Below are 26,536 nucleotides of genomic sequence, written 5' to 3'. Positions count from 1 at the left end.
CCTTTTGCTGATGGTTTCCTTTGTGGAGCAAAAGCTTTTTAATTTTGGTATAGTCCCAATAGTTTAATTTTGCTTTTGTTTCCCTTGCCTGAGGAGATTTATCCAGAAGAATGTTGCTAAGGTCAATGCAAAGAAATTACTGCTTATGTTTTCCTGAAGGAGTTTTATGGTTTCAGGTCTCACATCTAGGTCTTTAATCCATTTTGAGTTTATTTTTGTGTATGGTGTAAGAAAGTGTTCAATTTCATTCTTTTGCTTTTAACTGTTCAGTTTTCCCAGCACCATTTATTGAAGAGACTGTCTTTTCCACATGTATATTCTTGCCTCCTTTTTCAAAGACTTCTTGACCACATAAGCATGGATTTATTTCTGGGCTGTCTATTCTTTTCCATTCATCTACGTATTTTTGTGCCAGTACCATACTGTTTTGATTATTACTTCTTTGTAGTATATCTTGAAATCTGGGATTGTCATACCTGCAGCATTGTTCTTTTCTAAGACTGCTTTGGACATTCAGGGTCTCTTGTGGTTTCATATATATTTTAGTATTATTCTAGTTCTGTGAAGGAAAAATGGCATTCTTAGGACTTTCTTGAATCAGTAAGCTTTCTATATTTAAAGAAGCTACTGCTTTTGTGAAGGAATTGCCATTAAGCCTTCAAATTCTAGGGGCGCCTGGGTGGCTCAGTTGGTTAAGTGTCCAACTCTTGGTATTGGCCCAGGTCATAATCTCATGGTTCATGAGTTTGAGCCTCATATCGAGCTCTGTGCTGACAGCAAGGAGCCTGCTCAGGATCCTCTGCCTCCCTCTCTCTTTTACCCTCCCCAGCTTGCTCTCTCTCCAAATAAATAAACATTAAAAAGCATTCAAATTTTCAAATTCAAAAAGATTGAGGGAAAATACAATAACTGTGTACTGAAGAAGCATTGCTTGTAACACACAGCTTTAAAGCACAAAACATTCAAAAGCTACTTTTTAATCCTGTTTTGTAGCATGTACCATGAACTTGGCAGAAAATTCAACCAAACATAAATACAAATAATCATTTCTATTCTGATATTTTTGGGAAAAAATGAGTAAGTTTTCACACTTCCATGCAAACACATTTATACCAGAAAAAAAAAATGACATACTTACTGCTTAAGAATAAACCTTATTTCCCTTTGATGTACAAACTAATCCCATTTCTGAACATTCAGAAAGCCACCCATAAAAGAAATACTCCCAGTGTTCTAGGTTTCATTATGACATCCCTAAATAAAGCAGAGTTAATTAAATCCTAGTAGTAGTATAGGTATATCCAATGAGATTATTTACCTGATTTCAAATCTATGTACTTGGAGGATCATCCTGATTTTGGGGATAAATGTTCTCTCTGATATATAAATCTTCAATTTGAATATTCCCATCAGTGTTGGAAAACAGAAATCCATTCACTACTGAAAAGAGTGCTAGCTTTGAGACAAATGATCAATAAAGGAATATTGGATTGGACACTGGTAAAAATCAAGTAACTTTTTTTTTAATTTACATCCAAGTTATCATATAGTACAACAATGATTTCAGGACTAGATTCCTTAATTCCCCTTACCCATTTAGCCCATCCCCCTCCCTCAGCCCCTCCAGCAACCCTGTGTTTGTTCTCCATATTTAAGAGTCTTTTATATTTTGTCCCCCTCCCTGTTCTTATATTATTTTTACTTCCCTTCCCTTATGTTCATCTGTTTTGTATCTTAAGGTCCTCATATTAGTGAAGTCATATGATATTTGTCTTTCTCTGGCTAATTTCACTTAGCATAATACCCTCCAGTTCCATCCGTGTAGCTGCAAATGGCAAGATTTCATTCTTTTTGATTGCCGAGTGATACTCCATTCTTTATATATACCACATCTTCTTTATCCATTCATCTGCTGATGGACATTTGGGCTCTTTCCATACTTTGGCTGTTGTTGATAGTGCTGCTATAAACATTGGGGTGCATGTGCCCCTTCAAAACAGCACACCTGTATCACTTAAATACCTAGTAGTTCAATTGCTGGGTTGTAGGGTAGTTCTATTTTTAATTTTTTGAGGACTTTCCATACTGTTTTCCAGAGTGGCTGCACCAGTTTGCATTCCCACCAGCAGTGCAAAAGAGATCCTCTTTCTCCGCATCCTCGCCAACATCTGTCATTGCCTGAGTTGTTAATTTTAGCCATTTTCACTGGAGTAAATGGTATCTCATTGTGGTTTTACTTTGTATTTCCCTATGATGAGTGATGTTGAGCATCTTTTCATGTGTCTGTTTGCCATTTGGATGTCTTCTTTGGAAGTGTCTATTCATTCTTTTGCCCATTTCTTCACTGGATTATTTTTGTTTTGGATGTTGAGTTTGATAAGTTCTTTATAGATTTTGGATACTAACCCTTTATCTGATATGTCGTTTGCAAATATCTTCTCCCATTCTGTCACTTGCCTTTTAGTTTTCCTGATTGTTTCCTTCGCTGTGCAGAAGCTTTTTATTTTGATGAAGTCCCAATAGGTCATTTTTGCTTTGGTTTCGCTTGCCTCTGGAGACATGTTGAGTAAGAAGTTGCTGTGGCTGAATCAAAGAGGTTTTGTCTGATTTCTCCTCTAGAATTTTTATGGCATCTTGTCTATGTTTAGGTCTTTCATCCATTTTCAGTTTATTTTTGTGTATGGTGTAAGAAAGTGGTTCAGGTTCATTTTTCTGCATATCATTGTCCAGTTTTCCCAGCACCATTTGCTGAAGAGACTGTCTTTATTCCATTGGATATTCTTTCCTGCTTTGTCAAAGACTAGTTGGCCATACGTTTATGGGTCCATTTCTTGGATCTCTATTCTGTTCCACTGATCTGAGTGTCTGTTTTTGTGCCAGTACCATACTGTCTTGATGATTACAGCTTTGTAATACATCTTCAAGTCTGGGATTGTGATGCCTCCAGCTTCGGTTTTCTTTTTTGGGATTGCTTTAGCTATTCAGGTTCTTTTCTGGTTCCATACAAATTTTAGGGCTGTTTATGCTAGCTCCGTGAAGAATGCTGGTGTTATTTTGATAGGGATTGCAAAAATCAAGTCACACTTTTGAAAACAACAAAGGAGAATGTGAAAGCTGAGCTCCTATCTTATAAATAAAATCAAGAAGGTGATAAATATATATTTTTAATTTATTGATTTATTTTGAGAGAGAGAGGCTCAGGTAGGCTCCATGCTGTCAGTGCAGAGCCTGATATGGGGCTCAATTTCATGAACTGTGAAATCATGAACCATGAGATCATGACCTGAACTGAGATCAAGAGCCAGATTCTTAACTGACTGAGCCACCCAGCTACCCCAAGAAGGTAATAAATAGTTTTATGAAAGTCATCTTACACAATTATGAAAACAGAAAAATTTTGCTTTTGCTTTGGTTTAATATTTTTGGTTTCTTATCAAAGTTACCCATACTCCCTTGTATGATTATTTATTGACATTCATCATTTTATTCCATGACAGTACTGCTAAACTATGTTTCCACTTACTTTTTTTAACTTAAGTTTTTATCTTATTTTCAGTTGTGGACAAGGATGGAAAGGAAATCGATGCCACATCAAGGTTAACCCTTCTCCTGCAGATTTGATATACCCTCAGAATAGTAGGTGACATTGTGACTAAATATTTCCTTGAATTTGGAATTTGTAATGGTTTTCACTACATATTTATCTTTTTAATTGGTTTGAAATTCCAGACATATGGACTTTCCTGGGCATTGGATCAGCTTTCTTGATGATTCATATTACAGTTGCAGTCTTGTGTTTTCTTGCAAACAGAAAAGGACCAGTCAGGTAAGCTTTTGATTACTGAGTAAAAGGTACTGTGGTAAAACAATTTTATGAAACATTTCATTTGCTCTATTTTTCTTTTACTCCATTTTATATGCAGGTAACTTTGTGTTTCTATACTTTATGGATTTTTTTCTTTCTGGGCATGATGTAGGAGCTCCTTAACAATAATCATTCTTCTTTTTTCAGTAAAAAGCCTTAAGTTTACTTTTCACATTATGTTAAAAGTAGTTTTGATAATGACATGAAAGGGAAAGTGGCATTCTGCACAGATTAAAAGACATGAGTGTCCCACTTGCTGGTGATGCCTGGGGAACTGCACAACAGATATTTTCTTGGCTCTCCCAGTGAACTCTTAACATCAGTGTTTCAGGCTAAGACTCCCATGGTCCAAGTAATATACAGAACAGAGACCAATAGCTGCCGCGCCTAACGGAACTAATGCAAAACCAACAAGACCCCAATTGGAAGGAGAGCCTGGGAAGATAGCAGAGAAGGAGGATCCTAAGTGCACCACCTCCCATGGATATACTTCATAATAGCCACATCAGTACAACTAACTCAGAAAATGACCCGAAGAATGGCAGAAGAGGCCCCATGCGGTTAATTCTAGAGCAGAGGCCACATTAAAAATGGCAGAAAGGAAAGAAAACAGTCAGGAACCAAACTCCCACAAGATTAACCACAAACAGGAGGGATACCACAATCACAAAGCAGGTAGATGAACAGACCTCACAATAGGCACCCCAGACATGGTGGTCCTGCACTGGAAAGACAAGTCCCCATAATATTTGACTTTGAAAACCAGTGGGGCTTAACTGTTGGAGTTTTTATAACCAGCAGAGCTTAAAATTGGGTGCTTTAAAAATCAGCAGGCTCTACTCTGGAAGAGCTAGAGGACAGTATGAAACTGAGTCCACACCCTTAAAGACAGAGTGTAACAAACAACCCTCCAAAATATACAGCACAGAAGCAGCAGCTTAAAAACTACCTGGAGTATGCATAAAGTAGATATCTTTACTAATCTCAGAATGGATGTTGGAAGGGCAGGGATCATTAGGAGACTTATCCATGAAAACAAGAGCCAGAAGGTGACATTTCTCCCCCCTGACATCTTAGACAACCAGACACCTTCAAGAATGAGTATGAACACTCTTTACCTAGCTTTCTAACACTACATACCCTGCCCCAGTGTCCTCCTATGGATATGCCTCATCATACCTGCACAACTGGGCAGGAGTCACTCCAAAGCAGCGACTGTCAAGTCTCATTCTACACATAGCCCTGCTAGGAACCGGTAACACTTTCCACTTACCTTGCTAACACCACACGCCCTGTGTTCTACTGAAGACTCACTCCATTCAACCTGCTCCACTGGGGTGGAGTCTCTCCATAGGTTCTGATGAATATCACCCTGCAAACAACACAACTGTGAACAGCACCACTCCGAAGTGACTCCTGCTCTGGGGAGAAGGGAAAATTACCACACACATCAATCCCACTGCAGCTCTAGCAGGGGACTGTGGGCAGATATCTAATCAGACTGCCAACACCACCCACCAACACAAACCTCACAGGGGACAGCACAAGGAAAAAGCCCTGTAGTTCAGGGTAACTGCAACCCTAATAGATAGGGGGCAGAGATTTTGTCTCACTGAAGACCCCACTCACCAATGAAAAGCTCTCAGGGGACAATGCAGGGAGAGTGTCCTGCAATCTCATGATTCCACAACCCCAGAAAATGGGCTGATGGCAGGCATTTGGTCTAACCCAAGTTAATGTCCAGGACAGACTCAGATTAGCCCCTTAACTGCACAAGGACCAAATCCTACCCACGAAAGAGAAAGGGGGCCACTGCAGCTGAATGGACAGAAGGCAAATGAGGCTCAGCCACAACAGTGGGGCATATGCAATACATAGGTCACCTCTATAGTCACTGGCTCTGGTGAACAGGACACAGTGCTGTACAAAGCGCCACAGGACCTCTTCTTCATCAGGCCCCAATTTCAAGTCAGAATATAACTGACTTTCCTATTACATAATAAGAATTATAAAGACTTAGACAAAATGAAGAGACAGAAGAATAGATCACAAATGAGAGAAGAGGACAAAATGACAACAGAAGAGCTAAAGAAATGGAGATAAGCAATATACCTGATAGAGATGGTCATAAAGATACTGGATGAGAGAACAGAGTGGAGGATCTCACTGAGACCTTCAACAAAGAGACAGAAAACCTAAAATAAACAAACAACCAATCAGAAATGAAGAACTAAATAACTGAAATTAAAATACACTATAGGGAGGGGCGCATGTGTGGCTCAGTCGGTTGAGTGTTGGACTCTTGGTTTCAGCGCAGGTCGTGATCTCACAGTTCCTGGGATTGAGCCCCACGTTGTTGTCCATGCTGACATCACAGAGCCTGCGTGGGATTCTCTCTCTCTCTGCCTGCCCCCACTCAGTCTCTCAAAATAAATAAACATTTAAAACTACATATAGGAAATAAATAGTAGACTAGAGAGGAAGCAGAAGAATGGATCAGCAGCCTGGAGGACAGCAACCAGCTGAAAAGCAGTAAGAAAAATAATAATAAAAATGGAGAACAGATTAAAGGAACTCAGGATTATTATCAAGTGTAATAACAATCACATTATAGGGATCTTAGAAGGAGAACAGAAAGAAAAGAGGGGAGAAAATGTATTTAAGGAAATAATAGCTGAAAACTTCCCTAATCTGGGGAAGGAAACAAATCCAAATCTAGGAGGTACAGACAGACCCCAACAAAATCAACTCAAGGAGGTTCACACCAAGACATATAATAATTAGAATGGCAAAAAGTAGTGATAAAAAGTGAATCTTAAGAACAGCAAGAGAAAAGAAAACAGGCACCTACAAGGGAAACGCATCAGGCTGTCAGCTGATTTTTTCATCAGAAACTTTGCAGGCCAGAAAGGAGGGAGATGGATCTATTCAGAGTGCTGAAAGGGAAAGAACCTGCAACCAAAAATATTCTACCCAGCAAGGCTATCATTCAAAATACAAAGAGAAACAAAGAGCTCACAGACACAAGTTAAAAATGTTCATCACCACTAAATCAGTCATAAAAGAAATGTTAAAATGGACTGTGAGTGGAAAGAAAAGGCTATAAACAGAAGAAAATATGAAAAAAATCTGGCATAAGCAAATAAAAACAAGAAAAGCACCAGATTTGAGGCACCTGGCTGGCTCAGTGGGAAGAGCATATGACTCTTGATCTCTGCATATGACTCTTGCTCTGTATACACTGTGTGTAGAGATTAAATAAATTTAAAAATAAAGTGAAATAAAATAAGTACATGTACTAGATATGTACATATGATACAAATACAGAGATAAAACAGAAGAACAGTGAAATCAATTATATGTATAAACATCAGTTAAGGGATTCACAAATAAAAGGATGTGTAAAATATACACATAAAACTTGGAGGGGGGTAAAAATCTGGTGCTTTTAGAATGGATCCCAATTTAAGCAACCGCCAATCTAATGTAGACTGCTGTATGCATAAGATGTTATATACAACCAAATGGTAACCACAAATCACAAATCTATAGCAGATACGCAAAAAAATAAAAAGAAAGGAAGACAAGTATATCATTAAAGAAGGCCAGAGCACCACAAGGGAAGAGAGCAAGCAAAGAAAGAAACAGGGAAGAACTACACAAACAACCATAAAACAAGTTACAAAATGTCAGTAAAGACATACCTATTGATAATTACTCTGAATGTAAATGGAATAATAACTCCAATCAAAAGACACAGAGTGACTAGATTAAAAAGCAAGACCTATATACATGCCGCCTACAAGAGACTTACTTCAGACCTAAAGACACATGCAGATTGAAAGCAAAGGGATGTAAAAACATTTACCATGCAAACGGTAGCACTAAAAAAGTTGGGTAACTGTACCTGATATTAGATAAAATAGACCTTAAGCAACAACTGTAACAAGAGACAACAACATTAGCTAGTTAATGATAAAGGGAGTAATCCAACAAGAGAATAAAACAATTGTAAAAATGTACGTACCCAGGGTGCCTGGTTGACTCATTCAGTTAAGCATCCGACTTCAGCTCAGGTCATGATCTCACAGTCCATGAGTTCGAGCCCTGCGTCGGGGCTCTGTGCTGACAACTCAGAGCCTGGAGCCTGCTTCAGATTCTATGTCTCCCTCTCTCTCTACCCTCCCCCACTCATGCTCTCTCTCTCAAAAATGAATGTTAAAAATTTAAAAAAATAAAAAAATGTATGTACCCAACACAGAAGTACCTAATACATAAAGCAACTATTGAAAGATATTAAAGAAAAAAACTTACCGTAATAAAATAATATTAGGGGACTTTAATACCCCATTTATATCAATGGATAGATCATCCAGACAGAAAATCAACATACAAACAGTGGCTTTGAATGACACATTGGACTAGATGGATCTAATAAGTATATTCAGAACATTCTATCCCAAAACAAAAGAATAAATATTGTTTTCAAGGGCACATGGGACATTCTCCAGAACAGATCACGTTAGGCCGCAAAATAAGTCCCAACAATTTCAAAAAGAACTGAAATCATATCATGCCTCTTCTCTGACCACAATGGTATGAATGTATAAATCAATTACAAAAAAATCTGGAAAGAACACAAATACATGGAAGCTAAATAACATGCTACTAAACCAATAAATCAAATAAAAATCAACAAGTACATTGATACAAATGTAAATGAAAACCCAACAGGCCAAAATATTTTGGATGCAGCAAAAGCTGTTCTAAAAGGGAAGTTTATAGCAACAGAGGTCTACCTCAAGAATAAAAGTCTCAAATAAGCAACAACCTTACACCTAAAGAGCAAGAAAAACAAAGCCCAAAGCCAGTAGAAGGAATAAATTAATAAAGATGACAGCAGAACTAAGTGAAAGAGAGACCAAGAAAACAAGAGAACACATGAATGAAACCAGGTACTGTTTTTTGAAAAGATTAACAAAACTGATATACTTTGATCCAGACTCTGCCAATAGAGACAGGACTCAAATATATAAAAGCAAAATGAAGAGGAGAAATAACAACTGAAACCACAGAAATACAAAGGATTATAGCAATTATGACAAATTATATGCCAACAAATTGGACACCTAGAAGAAATGGATAAATTCCTAGGAACATGTAACCTTCAAATCTGAATCAGGAAGAAATACAAAATTTGAACAGATCAATTACTACCAAATAAATTGATTCAATAATCAAAAAAAAAAAATTCCCAGCAAACAAAAGTCCAGGACCAGATGGCTTCAAAGGTGAATTCTACCAAACATTTAATGAAAAGTTAATACCTAGTCTTCTCAAAGTATTCCAAAAAATAGAAGATGAAAAAAAGATTTCTATTCATTGGACAAAGCCAGCATAACCCTCACAACAAGACCAGCTAAAGGCACTACAAAAAAACCAAACTACAGGCCAGTCTCTCTGATGACATAGGTTTAAAAATCCTCAACAAATATTAGCAAATCAAATCCAACAATACCTCTAAAAATGCATTTACCATGATCCAGTGGGATTTATTCCAGAGATAACTGTGGTTCAGTATTTACAAATCAATCAATATGATCTATCACATTAACATGAGAAAGAATAATAACCATAGGATCATCTCAATAAATGCAGAAAAACCATTTGACAAAGTATGACACTGACTCATGATAAAAACTCAAGAAAATGGGTTTAGAGGAACATACCGCAACATAATAAAGGCCATATATGAAAAAAAACCCACAGTTTACAACATACTCAATGGTGAAAAACTGAGAGCTTGTCCCATTAGATAAGGAATAAGACAAGGATGTCCACTCTCACCACTTTTATTCAATAGAGTACTGGAAATCCTAGCCATAGCAATCAGACAAGAAAAAGAAATAAAAGGCATCCAAATTTGTAATGAAGAAGTAAAAGGTTCAATATTTGCAGATGACAGGACACTATCTATAGAAAACCCTAAATACTCCACCAAAAACTAATAGAATGTGATAAATTAATTCAGTAAAAGTTACAAGATACATACTTAACATTTGGAAATTGACTGCATTTCTGTACACTAATAATGAAGTAGCAGAAAGGGAAATTAATAAAATAATTCTGTTTATAACTGCACCAAAAATAATAAAATACCAAGAATGAACTTAACCAAAGTGAAAGATCCTTACTCTGAAACCTCTTTTAACACATTCATGAATGAAATTAAAGATCACAGAAACAAATGGAATGACATTCCAAGCTCATGAACTGGGAGAACCAACACTGTTAAAATGTCCATACTACCCAAGTAATCTATAGTTTTAAAGCAATCACTATCAAAATACCAATATCATTTTTCATGGAACTAGAACACATAATCCTAAAATTTATATGGTGCTACAAAAGACCCCAAATAGCTGAAGTCATCTTGAAAACAGAAGAAAACTGGAGGTATCACAATCCCAGATATCAAGATAAACTACAAAGCTGTAGTAATCAAAACAGTATGCTACTGGCATAAAAACAGACACACAGATCAACAGAATAGAGAGCCCAAAAGTAAACCCATTCTTATATGGTCAGTTAATCTACAACAAAGTATACAAGAGTATACAGTGGGAAAAAGAACATCTCTTCAATAAATGGTGCTGGGAAAACTGGACAGTTATATGCAAAAGAAAGAAATTGACCATACCAAAAACAAACAAAAAAGAACCTCAAAATGGACTGAAAATCTAAATGTGACACCTGAAACCAACAAATTCATACAAGAAAACATAGGAAGTAATCTCTGAAGACAGCCATTGAAACATTTTTCTAGATATGTCTCTTCAGGCAAGAGAAACAAAAGTAAAATTAAACTATTGGAACTATACCATAAAAAAGGCTTTTGCACTGCAAAGGAAACAGCTGACAAAACAATAAGGCAACTTACTGAATAGAAGATATCTCCAAATGATATATGTGATAAAGGGTTAATATCCAAATAAATAAAGAACTTATATAAATCAACACCCAAACAACAATCTACTTAATAACGGGCAGGGGATCTGACCATTTAGGTCCTCAGTGTCAGGTCACGACATTTTACCAAAGGAGACACAGATGGCCAATAGACACGTGAAAAAATGTTCAACATCACTAATCATAAGTGAAATGCAGATTGAAACCACAATGAGATATCACCTTATAACTGTCAGAATAGTTAAAATTAAAAAAAGACAAAAAATAACAAGTGTTGGTGAGGATGAGGAGAATGAGGAACCTTTATACACTGCAGGTGGTAATGCATATTGGTGCAGCCACTCTACAGTATGGAGGTTCGTCAAAAAAAATTAAAAATAGCATTACCATCTGATCCAGTAATTCCACTACTGAGTATTTACCCAGTAAAGGTATATGCATCTTTATGTTTACTGCAGCATTATTTACAATAGCCAAATTATGAAAGCAACCCAAGTGTCCATTATAGACGGACAGTATTCTGTCCACACACACAATGGCATATTTCTCAGCTGTAAGGAAGAAGTAAATCTTCCCATTTGCAACAACACGGATGGATCTATAGGGTATAATGCTAAGTGATAGAAGTTTGTCAGAGAAAGACAAATACCATATGATTTCACTCATATGTGTAATTTTATAAACAAAACAAAGAAAAAGGAAACAAAAAAATCAGACTCATACAGAGAACAAACTGGTGGTTGTCGCAGGGAGGTGGGTGGGCAATGGGTGAAATAGATAAAATGGAAGAAGAGTACACTTATCCTAATAAGCACTGAGAAATGTGTAGACATTTTTGATTCATTATAATATATACCTGAAACTTAATATAAGGCTGTATGTTTTGCATATTTGAATTCAAAATCAAATCAAAACAAAACAAAAACAAAAAACCAAGAAGACCTTACAATCTACAGTGCCACTGAGGACCCTGGGAGTTCTTACCCAATACCCATCTATCCACCCATATGGGATACAGGTCACCCAGATAATGAAAGTGATTGACTTTTCCATGAACTGAGCAAGATAAGGACTCAGAATTAGATTTAGTGAAAGTTTAAGAAATTAAAGAAAAATATATCATCTCTTGCATGCCAGAATTTGCGATCAAAGATTTAGATCTGCAGCAACACCAATGTGTCACAGAATACTGGATAACTGCATTTGCGTTGGTGCCAACTTGTATGACTCCTACTTGAATTCTTCTCAGATCTCCAGCCTGCAATCATGGTAATTAGCAGGCACCAATCTTGACATCATCAATTAAGGAAGTCATTACAGAATTATGGTGTTCATCAGAAAAAAGAGATATGACATTTTCAATCTATTACTATCAAGAAGATCTTGCTCATCTATTAATTCTTTAATTTCTTATGTGCCTAAAATATACCAGACAAAATGGATACAAACATGAATGAGAAACAGTCTGGACTTAAAGGAATTTGTAATCTAGTGAGAAAGATATACACAAAGCTATTAAATGAAATGCTGATTTGGTGCTAGAATGCACACTTATATTAGGGTTCTCCAGAGTTACAGAAATAATTAGATGAGTATTGTAACGTTTCTCCTTGTGTGTGTATATGTACATCTTTAAATATCTTAATATATTAACATACATAATATAGGACATTAATACATAAACATATTAATACATTTTAATAGAATAAGATATATTAAGATAAACATATTTCTATAAGATATGTTCATTTATTTTTTATTTTTTTTTTTTTTCAATGTTTTTTTTTTTTTTATTTATTTTTGGGACAGAGAGAGACAGAGCATGAACGGGGGAGGGGCAGAGAGAGAGGGAGACACAGAATCGGAAACAGGCTCCAGGCTCTGAGCCATCAGCCCAGAGCCCGACGCGGGGCTCGAACTCACGGACCGCGAGATCGTGACCTGGCTGAAGTCGGACGCTTAACCGACTGCGCCACCCAGGCGCCCCAAGATATGTTCATTTATATCATACTTCTATAAAATATACTTATGACATAATCATTTAAGTGTATTAATATAATTTTAAATACTAATATATGAAACAGATTTATCTTAAAAAATTCTCTCATGTGATCATGGGGGCTGCCAAGCATGAAACTTGTAGGCCAGGCTGGTAAGTCGGAAATTCATGTAAGAGTTGATGGTGCCAGCTTGAGTCCAAAATCTGTCAGGCAACTATCAGACTAGAAACAAATATAGGTTTCTACATGGTAGCCCTGAGGCAGAGTTCCTTCTTTGGAAACCTCAATCTTTGCTGTTAAAGTCTTCAAATGATTAAACAAGGTCCACCCACATTATGGAAGTAATCTGCTTTACTTAAACTTGGCTGATTGAAAATGTTAATCATACCTAAAAAGACCTTCATGGCAACATCCAGACGAGTGTTTGGATAAACAATTGGGCATTACAGACTAGCCAGGCTGACATATAAAATTAAACATCACAATATGTATAAGTTCTCATATTAACACAACTCATGAGAACATTCAAAAAGAAGCCTAAATTTCACTCCTACAGATGTGTGTGAGACAGCCTGTATAACTGGGGCTATGGAGACATCTCTCAAGCAAATTCCGTTGGCATTATGCCACAGCCTGACAGCCATTTCTCCTTTTCTTTCCCATTTCTGTCCTTCAGTTTTATACTTTCCCTTTGTCCTTGTTCTTCATACTCTTTCTTCAAGGAACTCTATTTCTGTTTTCCCTTCATCTGTTTCTTTGTTCATTCTCTTTTTTCTTTTTTTTTAAACATTTATTTTTAGGAGAGAGACACACACAGAGTGCAAGCGGGGTGGGGCGCACGAGAGAGGGAGACACAGAATGTGAAGCTGGCTCCAGGCTCTGAGCTGTCAGCACAGAGCCCAATGTGGGGCTGGAACCCAGGAGTGGTGAGATCATGACCTGAGCCAAAGCTGGACACTTAACCCACTGAGCCACCCAGGAGCCCTTGTTCGTTCTCTCTTAACCTTTCCTCTCTCTTTTTTTTTTTTTTTTTTTTCAACTTCTGGTCTCTTCTCTCCTTCTTTCCAAACCTTATTAATGTTCCTCAGGCCTTGCCTCTATATCTGCTTCCCTTCCCCTTCTACACATTCTCCATGGAGATGTCATTCATTTCCAAGGCTTTATGCCATCTATATGCTAATGGCTTCAAATCATCTTTCTCTTCCTGAAATTCTGTTCCAAGCTCCAGATCCATATTATGTTTCAACCCTTTCCTACACTTCCACATGGACTTTTTTTTTTTTCTAGATACATTGACTTTACACATCATAAGACATTAGTATCCGTCATTTCCATATTCTGGAACCTAACTTTGAGGTCCCAAAAATAAAGGGTAACTTCATTATTTAAGCTGAAAAGCTTAGATATAATTGCCTTTATCACCCTGTCTGAACACATCAAACTCTTAGGTGACAATAATAACTCCTCTCACAGAAGAGTCACAAGAAATTCAGTGAAACTGGCTACATTCCGCAAATAAGAGGGTCCACAGAACACATATTTTGAAGAAGTTTCAAAGACTACTGATAATTGGGGTCAGATACAACCCACTGAGGCTTACTAATGGAAGACGTAGAATCATTTATACTGCCATCACCCAATCTTTCATCTCTCCAGTCTACCATAAAGAAAGGACTGGAAAGAAGAGATAAAGGCATTCTTGGAGTCATTGTCTTTGGGGTAGTGCAATATTTATGGTAAGAGGTTTTGCCACTTTCCTATGAAGAAAGGGAGGGATATACAACCACTAGCTCTACCCAATATCAAACGATGGGAGGCTCCCAAGAGAATCAACAGTTCAGATTGGTAATGCCCAGAAGAAAGGTGAAAAATCTGCAAAATCTGCTTCCTAGTGCTCATTAAAGCAAAGTGTAGAAGAAGAAAAGTTCTTAGGAGTATTTGACACATGTACCTTTTGCAGAAAGACACTAAGATAATTTTTGGCTTAGTGTTCTGAAGATAGATAGCCATGTGGGAGTATTCTGCATCTGCTGGCCTTAAAGGTCTGTGGCATAATATATCCTGGAACAGTAAGAGGGCAGGAGATGGGAATAGAGATTATACTGTATCACAGTTATGCGCAACCCTCCAAAGGAATGGAAGAGAACCTAGAACTTCCTTCTTCAGTCCATTTGAAAAAGCACAGAGAACAGAGATAAACTGGAGTTGTAGGGTTGTTTGGGTACCTGTCACTTTAGGTAAGGTAATGCCCCTCCTGGAAGGGAAGCAGGGGCCAGGCTGAGCTGAAGGCTGACACAACTGTCTTTCTTTTCTTTCATTTAATGATAGAAGGGGTCCAAATGAAGCTGACTTATACACACACAAACACACACATACACACAAACACACATAATCCATATACTATCACCATGGAGTCCATGACAGGGGAAGTCCACCTAAACAAGTCAGAACTACATAAACTCATTGTGCAATGGGCAGGGGTGGGGTGGGGCCCCCTACTGATAGTTGACTAGATATTAAGAATATTGCAGAGTTGCTTGGGTGGCTTAGTCGGTTAAGTTTCTGACTTGATTTTGGCTCAAGTTCATGAGTTGGAGCCCTGTGTGGGGCTTAGTGCTGAGCATGGGACTGCTTGGGATTCTTGTTCTCCCATTCTCTCTGCCCCTCCCCAACCTGCACATGCTCAATCTCTCTCTCTCACAAAATAAATAAACATTAAAAAAAAAAGGATATTTCAGCCTCCCATTTCCTCTCTTTCTGTGTCCACACCAGAAAGTTAACCCTCGAGAAAAGTGATAGGGTGTCTTAAAGCCAGATCATGACCTTCACCATCTTCCTTACTATAAGCAGTGTCTCATGGTCAAATGTCAAGTGTGAAATGGGAAAGGAGCAGGACACAAACTGAGGTTAGAATCTGATATTACAGCTTTCAAGTGGACTGGACTATGTTTTAATCATTAAAAACTTTTAATCATTAAAAGCGACAATATAGTTATAAAATTTGCCCAAGATATGTGAACTGGACCAAGATCAAAGAATGATGATAGAACACAGTAGAAGTAAATGACTGTAAACGAAAACAAGCACTTTGATGTTTTTAAACTACCTCCCTGCAAGAGGCAGGCAAGGTCCAGTGCTTGAGGTTCCAGACAGCATCTCTGTCTGTGACCCTCTGATTTACCTCCCTGTCCACTTTACACTTCGTAGTACCTTCTCTTCTAATTTCCAAAATCTCAAAAGGTTTTATTCCCTGTTACTGCCTAACAATAGTATCACTCAGGACTGTACTCTCAGTCTTGTTAATGATCTTCTGAATTGCTCACTACACATCTGCCCTGAGGTCACTTGTGGGCTGAGGAGAGAAGCCCCTCAAAGGAACCAGAGAGACTAGAACTGGAGTTGATCCCGTCTCTCTACCAGGGGTCTCCTGACTGGAGGATGCTTACCAGAAGTCTCAAATACTTCTCCAAGGTACATGCCACAAGCAGTTTCTAGGTGATGTTCAAATTTCACATACCTTCTTCCGACTGAGAAAGGTACATCCGGCCTGCCACTTCTCCTCTCTCATTTCTTCTTTCACAGGTGGTCGCTTTACCTCACACCTATCCCGAATCTCTTTAAAATAAATTATAAGGGGGAGGACAGGAGAGGACATGGGGGGGGGGGGGCAGACAAATAGAGGCATGACATGAGACTATAGCCTCCCAAAAAGAGATTCGTGTAGCAAGATATTGGAGTCAAGAAGTACTGAAAGGGGGAGCAGGAGAGAAATCTTTTGCCAAGTTACTTTTCTCTCTCCTTTCCCACTTAGAATGTGAAATTTCAATTAATTGAGATGATTGCTCTGTAACACATTTTAACATATCTATTTGAGTTGAACAATGAAGTCCGTCTTTTTCTGAAAATCAAGTTTTATTTGATTAGAAAGCAGGACTGACTTTGTCATTTAGATTTCATGGCAGACAAATTCAATAATTTGAAAGAGCTCACATAAAATATTTCAGAAATTATATCCTTTGCAACCACGAAACCTACAATAAAGATTTTAGATGCTAGCTTAAACATATAAGAGGAGATGCATAGTTTTTTCTTCTAAGTTACTTAGAGAGACTCAAGTGACAGTGTTCAAAGACCACTGTACCAAGTTTAACTTTCCACCACCCCGCCCCTTCCAGCCCTACACTTGACTAAAGTCTCACCTTTTCCCCAAAACATGTGGCCTTCCACACCTTCTGCCTGGCAGAGCTATCAAAACCCATATATTTTGGATACCAAGCAAAACCATCCTGGCATTCCTTCAGGTTTAGTCACTGAGCTGTCAGAATGTTGTCCTCAGGAAGACAATTACAGCATCATCATGTAGTGTTATTACTTAACTATTTCCATATTAACCAGTCTTTATGTCCCCAGTATCTACCTCTGTATGCATAATCGGTGCCCAATACAGGACACTTTATTGACCATCATTTCTTCTGAGCATCACCAAAAACACTGCTTGTGTCTATTGATTACATTTAAATAAAAAAGTTGCATGTCAAATTTTAAGTCTGTTGATTCTCCCTGAAAATAATACCAAATTGAGTTGCACAGGAATAAATGTAAGTAGGAAACTTGTCACTCTCTCTAAATAAACCTTATGATTTTCCATTAGATTTTATAAAAACAATCTGTAGCATAAGAAACCCTTCAATGACTTGAAAGAAATTTTATTAATTTTTTTTTTTAAAAATATAGGATGGAGCACTGCAAGCTCAGTGCTACATACAGCAATAAGCCTCTTAAAGTTGTTTTCAGAGATTTGTTTCCTAGATTTTATTATACATTCTGTGATCCTTCTGTTAGCTACTTGCTACCAAATATATTAGTGAGGACCCTTTGCAGGGGAAGAAAGAATCTCAAGCTAGCTTAATCAAAACAAAGAATTTAGTGTAAAAATGTACATTTCCCAGGGCTCAAAGATAGCAATGAATGGGGATGGGAAGACCTGGACCCAATGGTATTCTTATCTGCTTCTCATCTCTGCTTCTTTTTGCTTCTCTGCTTGGTGATTCTCTCTCTGAAGACATATTTCCTCTAATCCCTGTCTTTATTACTAAATGGTTTCTCCTAGTAGCTAGGTATCAGTATCCATTACATGTCCAGACATATGGAGAAACTAAATCTTTATCTTTTTGTCCCCAGTACATATTCCAAAGGTAGATTTTCTGATTAGCCTACTTGGGGTCAAGACTCCATTTCTGGTCAAATTAACTATGGAAGAGATATGAGGTAGGGCCAGTACTACAAACATGACTGCAGGGACTCTATACAAGGCACTGTAATGTGGGGCCATATGGGGGTCATCATGAAAGGTCTCTGTAAGGTATCTAGTATCCCTTTCCCCATGGCCCAATATCTAGCAGATTTATACTCCTGCTACTTTAGAGGAAGTAACAAATATGGCAGCCTTCTAGAGTTGTTTCACTAATCAAAAAAGTAGATGCGATAATCAAACATATACTTAGAAATCAAGTATAAAGAATACAAATGGTGGACTATTTATTTTTACCTTACCTGAAGCCATATAATACACCGACTTCTTTTCTATTTTAGATGATATCTTCTTTACCTGGGGAAAAAATGGCAATATAGCTGTTTATTATGCTGCACTGTGGTAGTTACTCATGAAGGATTGTGTTAATTTAAAAAATACACTAATTAAAGTTAAAAATAAACAATGTGACCTGAATGCGATCTTGGGAATGCCTAATGATTCAACTCCACAAACATTTATTAAGATGTGCTAATCTTGAGAAAGTTCCAAGATATATGATACCCCTGCTTTCTGACTCATAATACATGTTTAACTGTGATGAGTGTAATAGAAATGTAAACCAAAATATTTGGGGGGTAAGATGGAAGGAAAGAATAATCAAGAGAATGGTTGCTATTTGTATTTCTGATAAGAAAGGAGGTGATTAGGGGGCGCCTGGGTGGCGCAGTCGGTTAAGCGTCCGACTTCAGCCAGGTCACGATCTCGCGGTCCGTGAGTTCGAGCCCCGCGTCGGGCTCTGGGCTGATGGCTCAGAGCCTGGAGCCTGTTTCCGATTCTGTGTCTCCCTCTCTCTCTGCCCCTCCCCCGTTCATGCTCTGTCTCTCTCTGTCCCAAAAATAAATAAACATTGAAAAAGAAAGGAGGTGATTAGGATCCCAAAAGCTGAATCAGCTGCCTGTAACCCCATGGGAGATACAGATGTCCTTATTGTTTGAGATGGGTGAATGAGTGGCCCTGGCCCCTAAATAACGTTATCTATCCCTATAATATTATATCCTCTCTACCGGACCTTTTGCCAGGACAAACACCATGTTGATAATGTGTACCTTTGGAGGAAAGTTTAGCTCTTCTCCTAGTTCGAAATCCCTGGATAGACCTAACTTGGGCCCAGGAATGAATACTTATCCTTAACAAAAATCGAAACCCCACTTACCCTATGCCTCAAAGAATTCAGTTGCTTTTACAGCTACGGTGTCACTAGTGAGCCTGCCCTGGTCCCAGGGCAACAATCAAGGTCATTTCATAATTCTTGCAAACCTTTTCTCTTTCCACTGTGCATTTGCCCACAAGAAATACTGCTGTTAAGATCTAGGAACCTAACTCCCCAATCTCAGTCCCTGTGTATATTGTAGCCATGTCCTGCCAATCTTGCTAAATGTTTGCTTTGAGCTAGAAAAGGGAAATTGAGAACAGGATTTCAAAATCCTCCCCTTCTCCACAGGGAGCATGGAGCCTGCTTGAGATTTTCTCTTTCTCTCCCTCTGCCTCTCTCCCCTGCTCTCTCACAAATGAATGAGTCAATCAATGAATACAAAATCCTCCCCTTAAAAATGGTATTGGGTCACATGTGATCCCTCCTCTTCTGCCTCTCTCTTCTTTTCTATTTTAAAGAGAAGCCTAGGCCACCTGTTCCCTGATACTTTTCCCCTAATTCTCGTCTGTTTTCTTTTCCTGAAATGGTAGAAAAGAGACAGAGTATTTAGAGGAAAAAGTATTTGTCCCAAGACTGTCACATTTCTACTCCTCTTGTAACCCACTTCCTACCCTGTGACCAGAGACTTCCTGGAGCCAGAGCTCCTCTCATGTGAGTGGGGTGAGTGGTACACGGGTCAAGTCTTGAGCCATCACATGGAGGCAGCATATTCAAGGGAGCTAGCAATTCAGATGGATAGATGAAGAGGGCTACAAAAAGGATATGGAATTTGTATGGGGACTTGAAAGATAAACCAGGTGGAGATGTGGAAAGGGGTTCAAAAAAAAAAAAGAAAATGTAGAAACTCATGTTTAAAAAATGGCTCATGTAACTATAGAATATGGGAGGGGAACAATAAATTACAGATAGTAAAGTATGTTGTAGAGAGGTGATTAGGGTTTTGAATACCTACTTAGGAGATTTCAATTCACTTAAGAAAAAAAAAAAAAAAGAGCTGAGTGCTGGCCATTTTGTCCTTCCCCTCAGGTCCACCCCTCCACTCTTTTCCATTAAAGAGGGTAGAGAAAGGTAGAAGGTGAGTCTGGAGACTTGGCCTTCAGGGATTGCATTTATGGGCTTCTTTGTCATCTGAATTTACATTATGTTTGGCCAAAGTGAGGTACTTTGAGGGAGGAAAAAGAGAAGAGCTGGGTTTTCATCACCCTGGCTGCTTCCTGCAGTGAAGTTCCTGCTGGCTGCTAGAAGTCACAGGGCTGTCAAAAGGCCCTATGCAAACTGCAGCTACCTTCTCCAGTAATCTCTCTTCTTCCTCCTTCCAGCCTACGGTGATAACAGGCCTGATGACTGGCCCAGTCTACTGTGCTATCGCTTACTGTTTCTCTACACCCTGGCCATACCTTTGCAAACTTTCCCTTTATCAAATACTCAATTTCCCAATTTGAGTATGTCAGCTATTTCCTGGTAGGGCCTTAACTGATACAAGCTAGGAAAGTGTTTTAAGCAGAAGAATGACAAGATCATATCTGTGTTTAAAAAAAAAACAAAACGCAGAGCAGGAGAATAGATTAGAAAAAGATCTAATCTCTTGGGACATAACCCTTCATACTCAAGAGGTTTAGATGAGAGATGATGAATACTTGAACCTGAACAGTGATGAATGCCTTAATATAGGAGATGAGAAAAAAGCAACTGTCAAAGTTGATTTGAGAGTATTGTACTTAGGCGCTGTATGATTGGTAACACCACTAATAGAGATCCAAAAACTCAGGACTAAAGATGGATTTGGGCAACTGGAAGAAAACTATTTTGATATTCTGTATTTTCTTATGTGTAAAAGTCAGTCTTGCCCAAACTATAATCATTTACAGGCTGCCCCCACAATTTAGGGCCTATGTATTATGTTTACTATCACTCTTATTTATATATTTATCTCTAGTTAGATTTTTTTTTTTTTGTACTGAGCCTTCTCCTAAGAAACACTAACCATGAAAGCATGGTTTTGAAGTGCCATCCATATATTTTTGTCCCACCTTTAATATAAAATATAACTATAACGTTAAAATGTTAATATTGCACAAATTACTCCTTCTTATAACCCACGTTACACCTTCTACATAATGGGAAATAATAAATTATTTTAAAGTTTTCTCCCATCTCCAAAACTGCATTATTCAAACAGAATATTGAACTTGGTTCTTTAGGCCCTGATTATTCTCTGGTTGTAATGTAACTGTATTACACCTTCAGATATTAGGGTGTCTTCAATCTGAGTGGTGTCCTACCGTTATATTTGTATTATAATTCCCTGAGATAGTTAATGCTTAAATTTGTTTATTTATTTTTGAGAGAGAGAGAGTACAAGTAGGGTAGGGGCAGAGAGAGAGGGAGACAAAGGATCTGAAGCAGGCTCCAGGCCCTGAGCTGTCAGCACAAAGCCCAACACAAGGCTCGAACTTACAAGCTGTGAGAACATGACCTGAGCTGAAGTTGGACACTCAACCTACTGAACCACCCAGGCACCCCGAGACAGGTTAAGGCTTATTTAAAAAAAATTCCTAAATTACAATTCAACTATTAGACAAGATAGTTGACAAATCTATTTGTATGGTGGTCTTGACCAAACAACTGATGGTTAAAAACAACAATGTCTGGAACTCACTCATAATTCTATTTGTAGATAAATCTCTGGAAAGCAGGGACAGCATTATTTGTTTATCCTGTACCCAGCCTAACACAAACTATGAATTTCATAAATAACATGTAGGGCAGATGAAAAATCAGATGGTTTGGATCTGTAGGTTTACAATAATATATGAGTCTTTGGACTGAGGCTCTATGGGCTAAATACGCCCAAGACATAGAATGAGTGATTCCAGTTGCCATCTTTCCATACTATAATGGCCAAGAACTTATTAGTCAAAGAAATATAGGGCAAGTTTCCAGAAATGCTATGTTTACTTCTTCCTTTCCATAGAAATAAAATGTAAAAGGGAAGACTTTCAAAGGCTAATCACAAAAGTGGTATCCTCTGTGAATCTTCCCAGATCACCTTGGACAGAAAGAAGTAACCACCCCTAAGCTTTCAAAGCTTTGTTCTCAGCCTTTTCACTTACCATATTGACTTTTGGTTTGATGCCTCATAACATATTTTGAGCCTCTTGATGGCAGGATCCTTGTTCTATTCATATTTATATTCCTAAATTCAACAAGTAGCAATTAGGAATTCATTTCAGTAATGATTTTATTGAATTGAATCTTTCAAACTATTTACCATAGGGTGTTGGAATCCAAATGAACATTTTATATTCCAAAGCAATATTTTACTTGCCTTAGTGCTCCAGAATTTATTTGTACTAGAATCCTTGCAGAAGACCCTAAACATTGGGATATCATTGTTGGGTTTTCCTGAAGAATTTCCATGAGCTTGACTGAATTGTATCATATTCTGTGGAAGCTGAAAGCAAATAAAGGAATACCAAATGATGCCTACATGTGTAACCCTTGGAAGACTCATTAGTGAGGCCCATGATGGGCTACAAATTCAGTCCATAATCAGAAGCTTAAATCCCAGAATATTAATAACAAACATTAGAGGATACCAAAAAACCTACAAGTATAATCATTTAAAATTTATGGAAAAAACTGAGCATCCAAAAGCCTGGGAATTTCAGGAAATTGAATTTAATTGAAAGAGTAATTGTGTCCGCTCTCAATACTGTCCTCATACTAGACCATTTCATTGAGATGTCTATCCATATGACAGATTTTGCCCTGAAGTTTCTGAAAACACTGCCTGGTATCTGACACCTAATCTTATCAATCTGATTGGTAATCTGATTAACAATTTTATTTATATTATTACTCTCATTCTATTTTCTTAGAGAAATCTTTTCCAAATGAGTGTATAGATGAAATTTTTTTAAGAAAGTAATATTCATATTTTATACAGGAACAAAATTAGAAATTCCATTTGAATTTACAATACATTTGCTATTTGTACTAAATATCTAGTAATTCTTTAAATAACTAATTCCCTGATCATTTAAGATACTGACTAAACAAAATCAGTTTATATGCAATTATGAGTAATACAAGTCTTGAATAATGCAAGCTTTATGGTATAAGTGTATATATTGCTGTTGCTAACTATCCTATTTCAAATCTATAGTCATTGGACACAGACTCCAGCTAGTCTAATAAAATCTGTGTAAAACTTATAAAGTGCACTCTACTGCATAACAGCCCCATGTTCTAATTATTTGATCTGAAGACAGGCATTTTGCCATATTAATACAGGTGACTGGTAGAAATAGTCCCCAGGGAAGGATTCAAGGACCTTCACAGCAACCTGTCCCTGTTTACTATAAATCTTACATAGCAAGAAGACCTCGTTTCATTTGTTTCCTTTGTCCAAGAAATCAAAGTGGATGAAAGTGTTGTAGGAAAATCAGAGTTGCTCCTCGAAAGAGGTAGCCTGTTTCAATGAGAAAGGACAGGATGCAGAAGATAAGTGAGGGGGTGTGTTATTAGTAAATCATATAGCTTTACCACGGCATGCAGCAGACACATTCAGCACCTTTGGAGAATCAGAATGCTAAATGTTTTTCTTCATTAGAGTTTACTAAAGGGTAGGATGGGATCAGTTTCATAATTTTTCTTCAATAATTGCTTTGCTATCCTCCTGAGAGATTCTTTTCTGCTTTCAAACCATATTTCACACGATTTCCCCTTAAAGCATCCTTAGGGATACTCTTACTAGTTCAACAATCTGTTTACTGTGTTAAAATTTCTAGCTCACTAATGAATCAAAAGACAGAATGACAACAGAATGTAAAAGACCAGTTTATATGCATCTTTATAAAAATGAAACCCATAATTCATAAACTGTTAGCAACCCATCCATGTATTTGTTGGCAAACATTTATTAAGCACCTATTTTGTGGTAGGCATTGTGCTAAAGATGGGAATACAAAAATAAATAATAATTTATACTCTGGTGAAGAAGGAATATAGAAAAGCAAATAATTCCAATTCTTCAAGAAGCATATATTAAGCACATACAGTCACTTCCTGCACAGAAATGGAGAAACACAGGTAAAGAGGCTCATGTTGCTTCAGAGGTGAGAGTAATATGGTGGAGAGATTGAAGGGTGTGTTGTATTTATCAAATCTGAATTCATGAACTAAAATCTACCAGATGGAAAGGAGGAAGAACATCACAAAGACAGAACAACTTGTGTAAAGGCACAAATTGTGACAGAGAACAGCATGGTTAGTGTGAATAAAACACAGGTAATGTAAGAAAAAATGGTGGGAAATTTATTGGGCATCAACAGGGAATGATTATTTGCAAGAAACCTATATAAAATGCTAATTTGTATGCTTGGGTGCTTATAATTTCTAATTATGTTTTTAAAATAGGCTGTTTGAGAATAAACAAAATACAATTTTATTTTCCTCCTATTTTTTAAAGTATATGCTAAACTTATTCATAGATCTGAGAGCTTTAACTGTATATATTAATAAATCCAAAATAGAGTACATATATATTTTTAAATGTTTATTTATTTATTTTGAGAGAGAGAGACAGCAAGGGAGGGGCAGAGAGAGAGGGAGACAGAGAATCCCAAGCAAGCTCCACACTGTCAGTGCAGAGCCCGACACAGGGCTCGAACCCACGAATCATGAGATCATGACCTGAGCCAAAAACCAAGAGTCAGACACTTAACTGACTGAGCCACCCAGGCATCCCCCAAAATAGAGTATATTTTTAAAAATTTGTGGAAACTCATGAGCCATAATAAAATAAGCCCATTTTTTTCTAGACAGTTTTTCATATAATGCTGTAAGTTTCAAATTGTCTAAAAAGATTTAAAAAGCGGTAAGTTGCTAGGTGATTGCTAAGGGAAATCATGAAGACTGATAATTAACTTCAACATTGCAATCAGTTTCAATCAAAGAGATTATGTATCTAAGAGAATTCAATAAGGAAATTAGAGAGAGTTTTCATATAGAGCAATTTACATGGAAAAATATTTCATTCCAATTAAAAAAGTACTATATGTTCTGACAGTAAAACGCACCACACGCACTGGAATACAAAGAAGAGAAGTTTATCTGGCTCCAGAGTGAACGAAGGGTCTGGCCAGTGAAGAGAGCACTTAAGAGCAAAAGCAAGATTTATGAAAAAGCACAGCCCTCCAAAAACTTTAAGTAGTGCAGCAAGGCTGAACTGTAAACTTTGAGAAGAAATGCTAACAGAGGACAATCAGGAAAAACTGGTGAGGGGGACAGATTTTAGCTTAGGCAAATGACTTCCCAGGGGTTGGGGCAGGGTGGTACAAGGCTCAAGCAGGGGAAATGCCTCCTGGTATCCTCCAAATTGCAAAACCATCTCACCTCCCCCAAGATTCTAATACATAACAACTTAATGAAGATCAATTGGGAAATACAACAAAGTGCCAGAAAAGAACTTAAAATTATCTTTAATGTCACATTAAGAGGGGCGCCTGGGTGGCTTAGTCGCTTAAGCGTCCGACTTCGCCTCAGGTCATGATCTCACAGTCCGTGGGTTCGAGCCCCACATCGGGCTCTGTGCTGACAGCTCAGAGCCTGGAGCCTGTTTCAGATTCTGTGTCTCCCTCTTTCTCTGACCCTCCCTTGTTCATGCTCTCTCTCTGTCTCAAAAATAAATAAATGTTAATAAAAAATAAAAAAAATAAAAATAGTAATGTCACATTAAGAGATACATATGGTTACCATTTTGATGGATTTTCTTCCAAACTTTTGTCAGTGTGCACACACATAAACACACGTGCACACACTTGCATCTTGAAATCTGAGTTGTTGTCTGCAATTTTCTTTTTTCCCTATGCTGATCATTCTCAAATATTTTACTCTCAAGATACCTTTTTTACATCTTTAAAAGTTATTGAGAACCCCAAAGGATTTTTCATGTGGTTTGTAGCTAGGGAAATTTATATTAAAAATTAAATTTGAGAAGAATTTTAAATTATGTTAATTCATTTTAAAATACATCCACTAAATGTTAAGAAAAAACACATAAACATAATTATATATATATATATATATGTTATACACATATAATACACATAGCATTTTATGAAAAGTGACCTTTATCAACTGTAGGGCTTATGACGTCACACTTATAGGGTAAAGAAAAAGGAAATATTTTTAGAAGAGATAGCAAAATCTTACTGAAGGAAAAGTATGTG

General features: G+C 37.5%; 1 protein-coding gene across 2 annotated transcripts in view; it reads left to right on the top strand.

The window, feature by feature from the left end:
• MALRD1 (MAM and LDL receptor class A domain containing 1) overlaps positions 1-26,536 on the top strand; it is a 784,828-nt gene that overhangs the window by 741,248 nt on the left and 17,044 nt on the right. For both annotated transcript variants that reach the window (XM_086714806.1, XM_086714807.1), the window contains 2 exons: positions 3,557-3,636; positions 3,730-3,826. In XM_086714806.1, the coding sequence (XP_086570932.1) occupies positions 3,557-3,636; positions 3,730-3,826 (177 nt within the window). The remainder of the gene's footprint in view (positions 1-3,556; positions 3,637-3,729; positions 3,827-26,536) is intronic.

The sequence above is a fragment of the Puma concolor genome, chromosome B4, assembly GCF_028749965.1.
Source record: "Puma concolor isolate L17-30 chromosome B4, mPumCon1.1.hap2, whole genome shotgun sequence".
In the NCBI taxonomy this organism is placed as follows: domain Eukaryota; kingdom Metazoa; phylum Chordata; class Mammalia; order Carnivora; family Felidae; genus Puma; species Puma concolor.
Note: the sequence above shows the minus strand (reverse complement) of the source record. Positions and strands in the feature narration are given on the sequence as shown.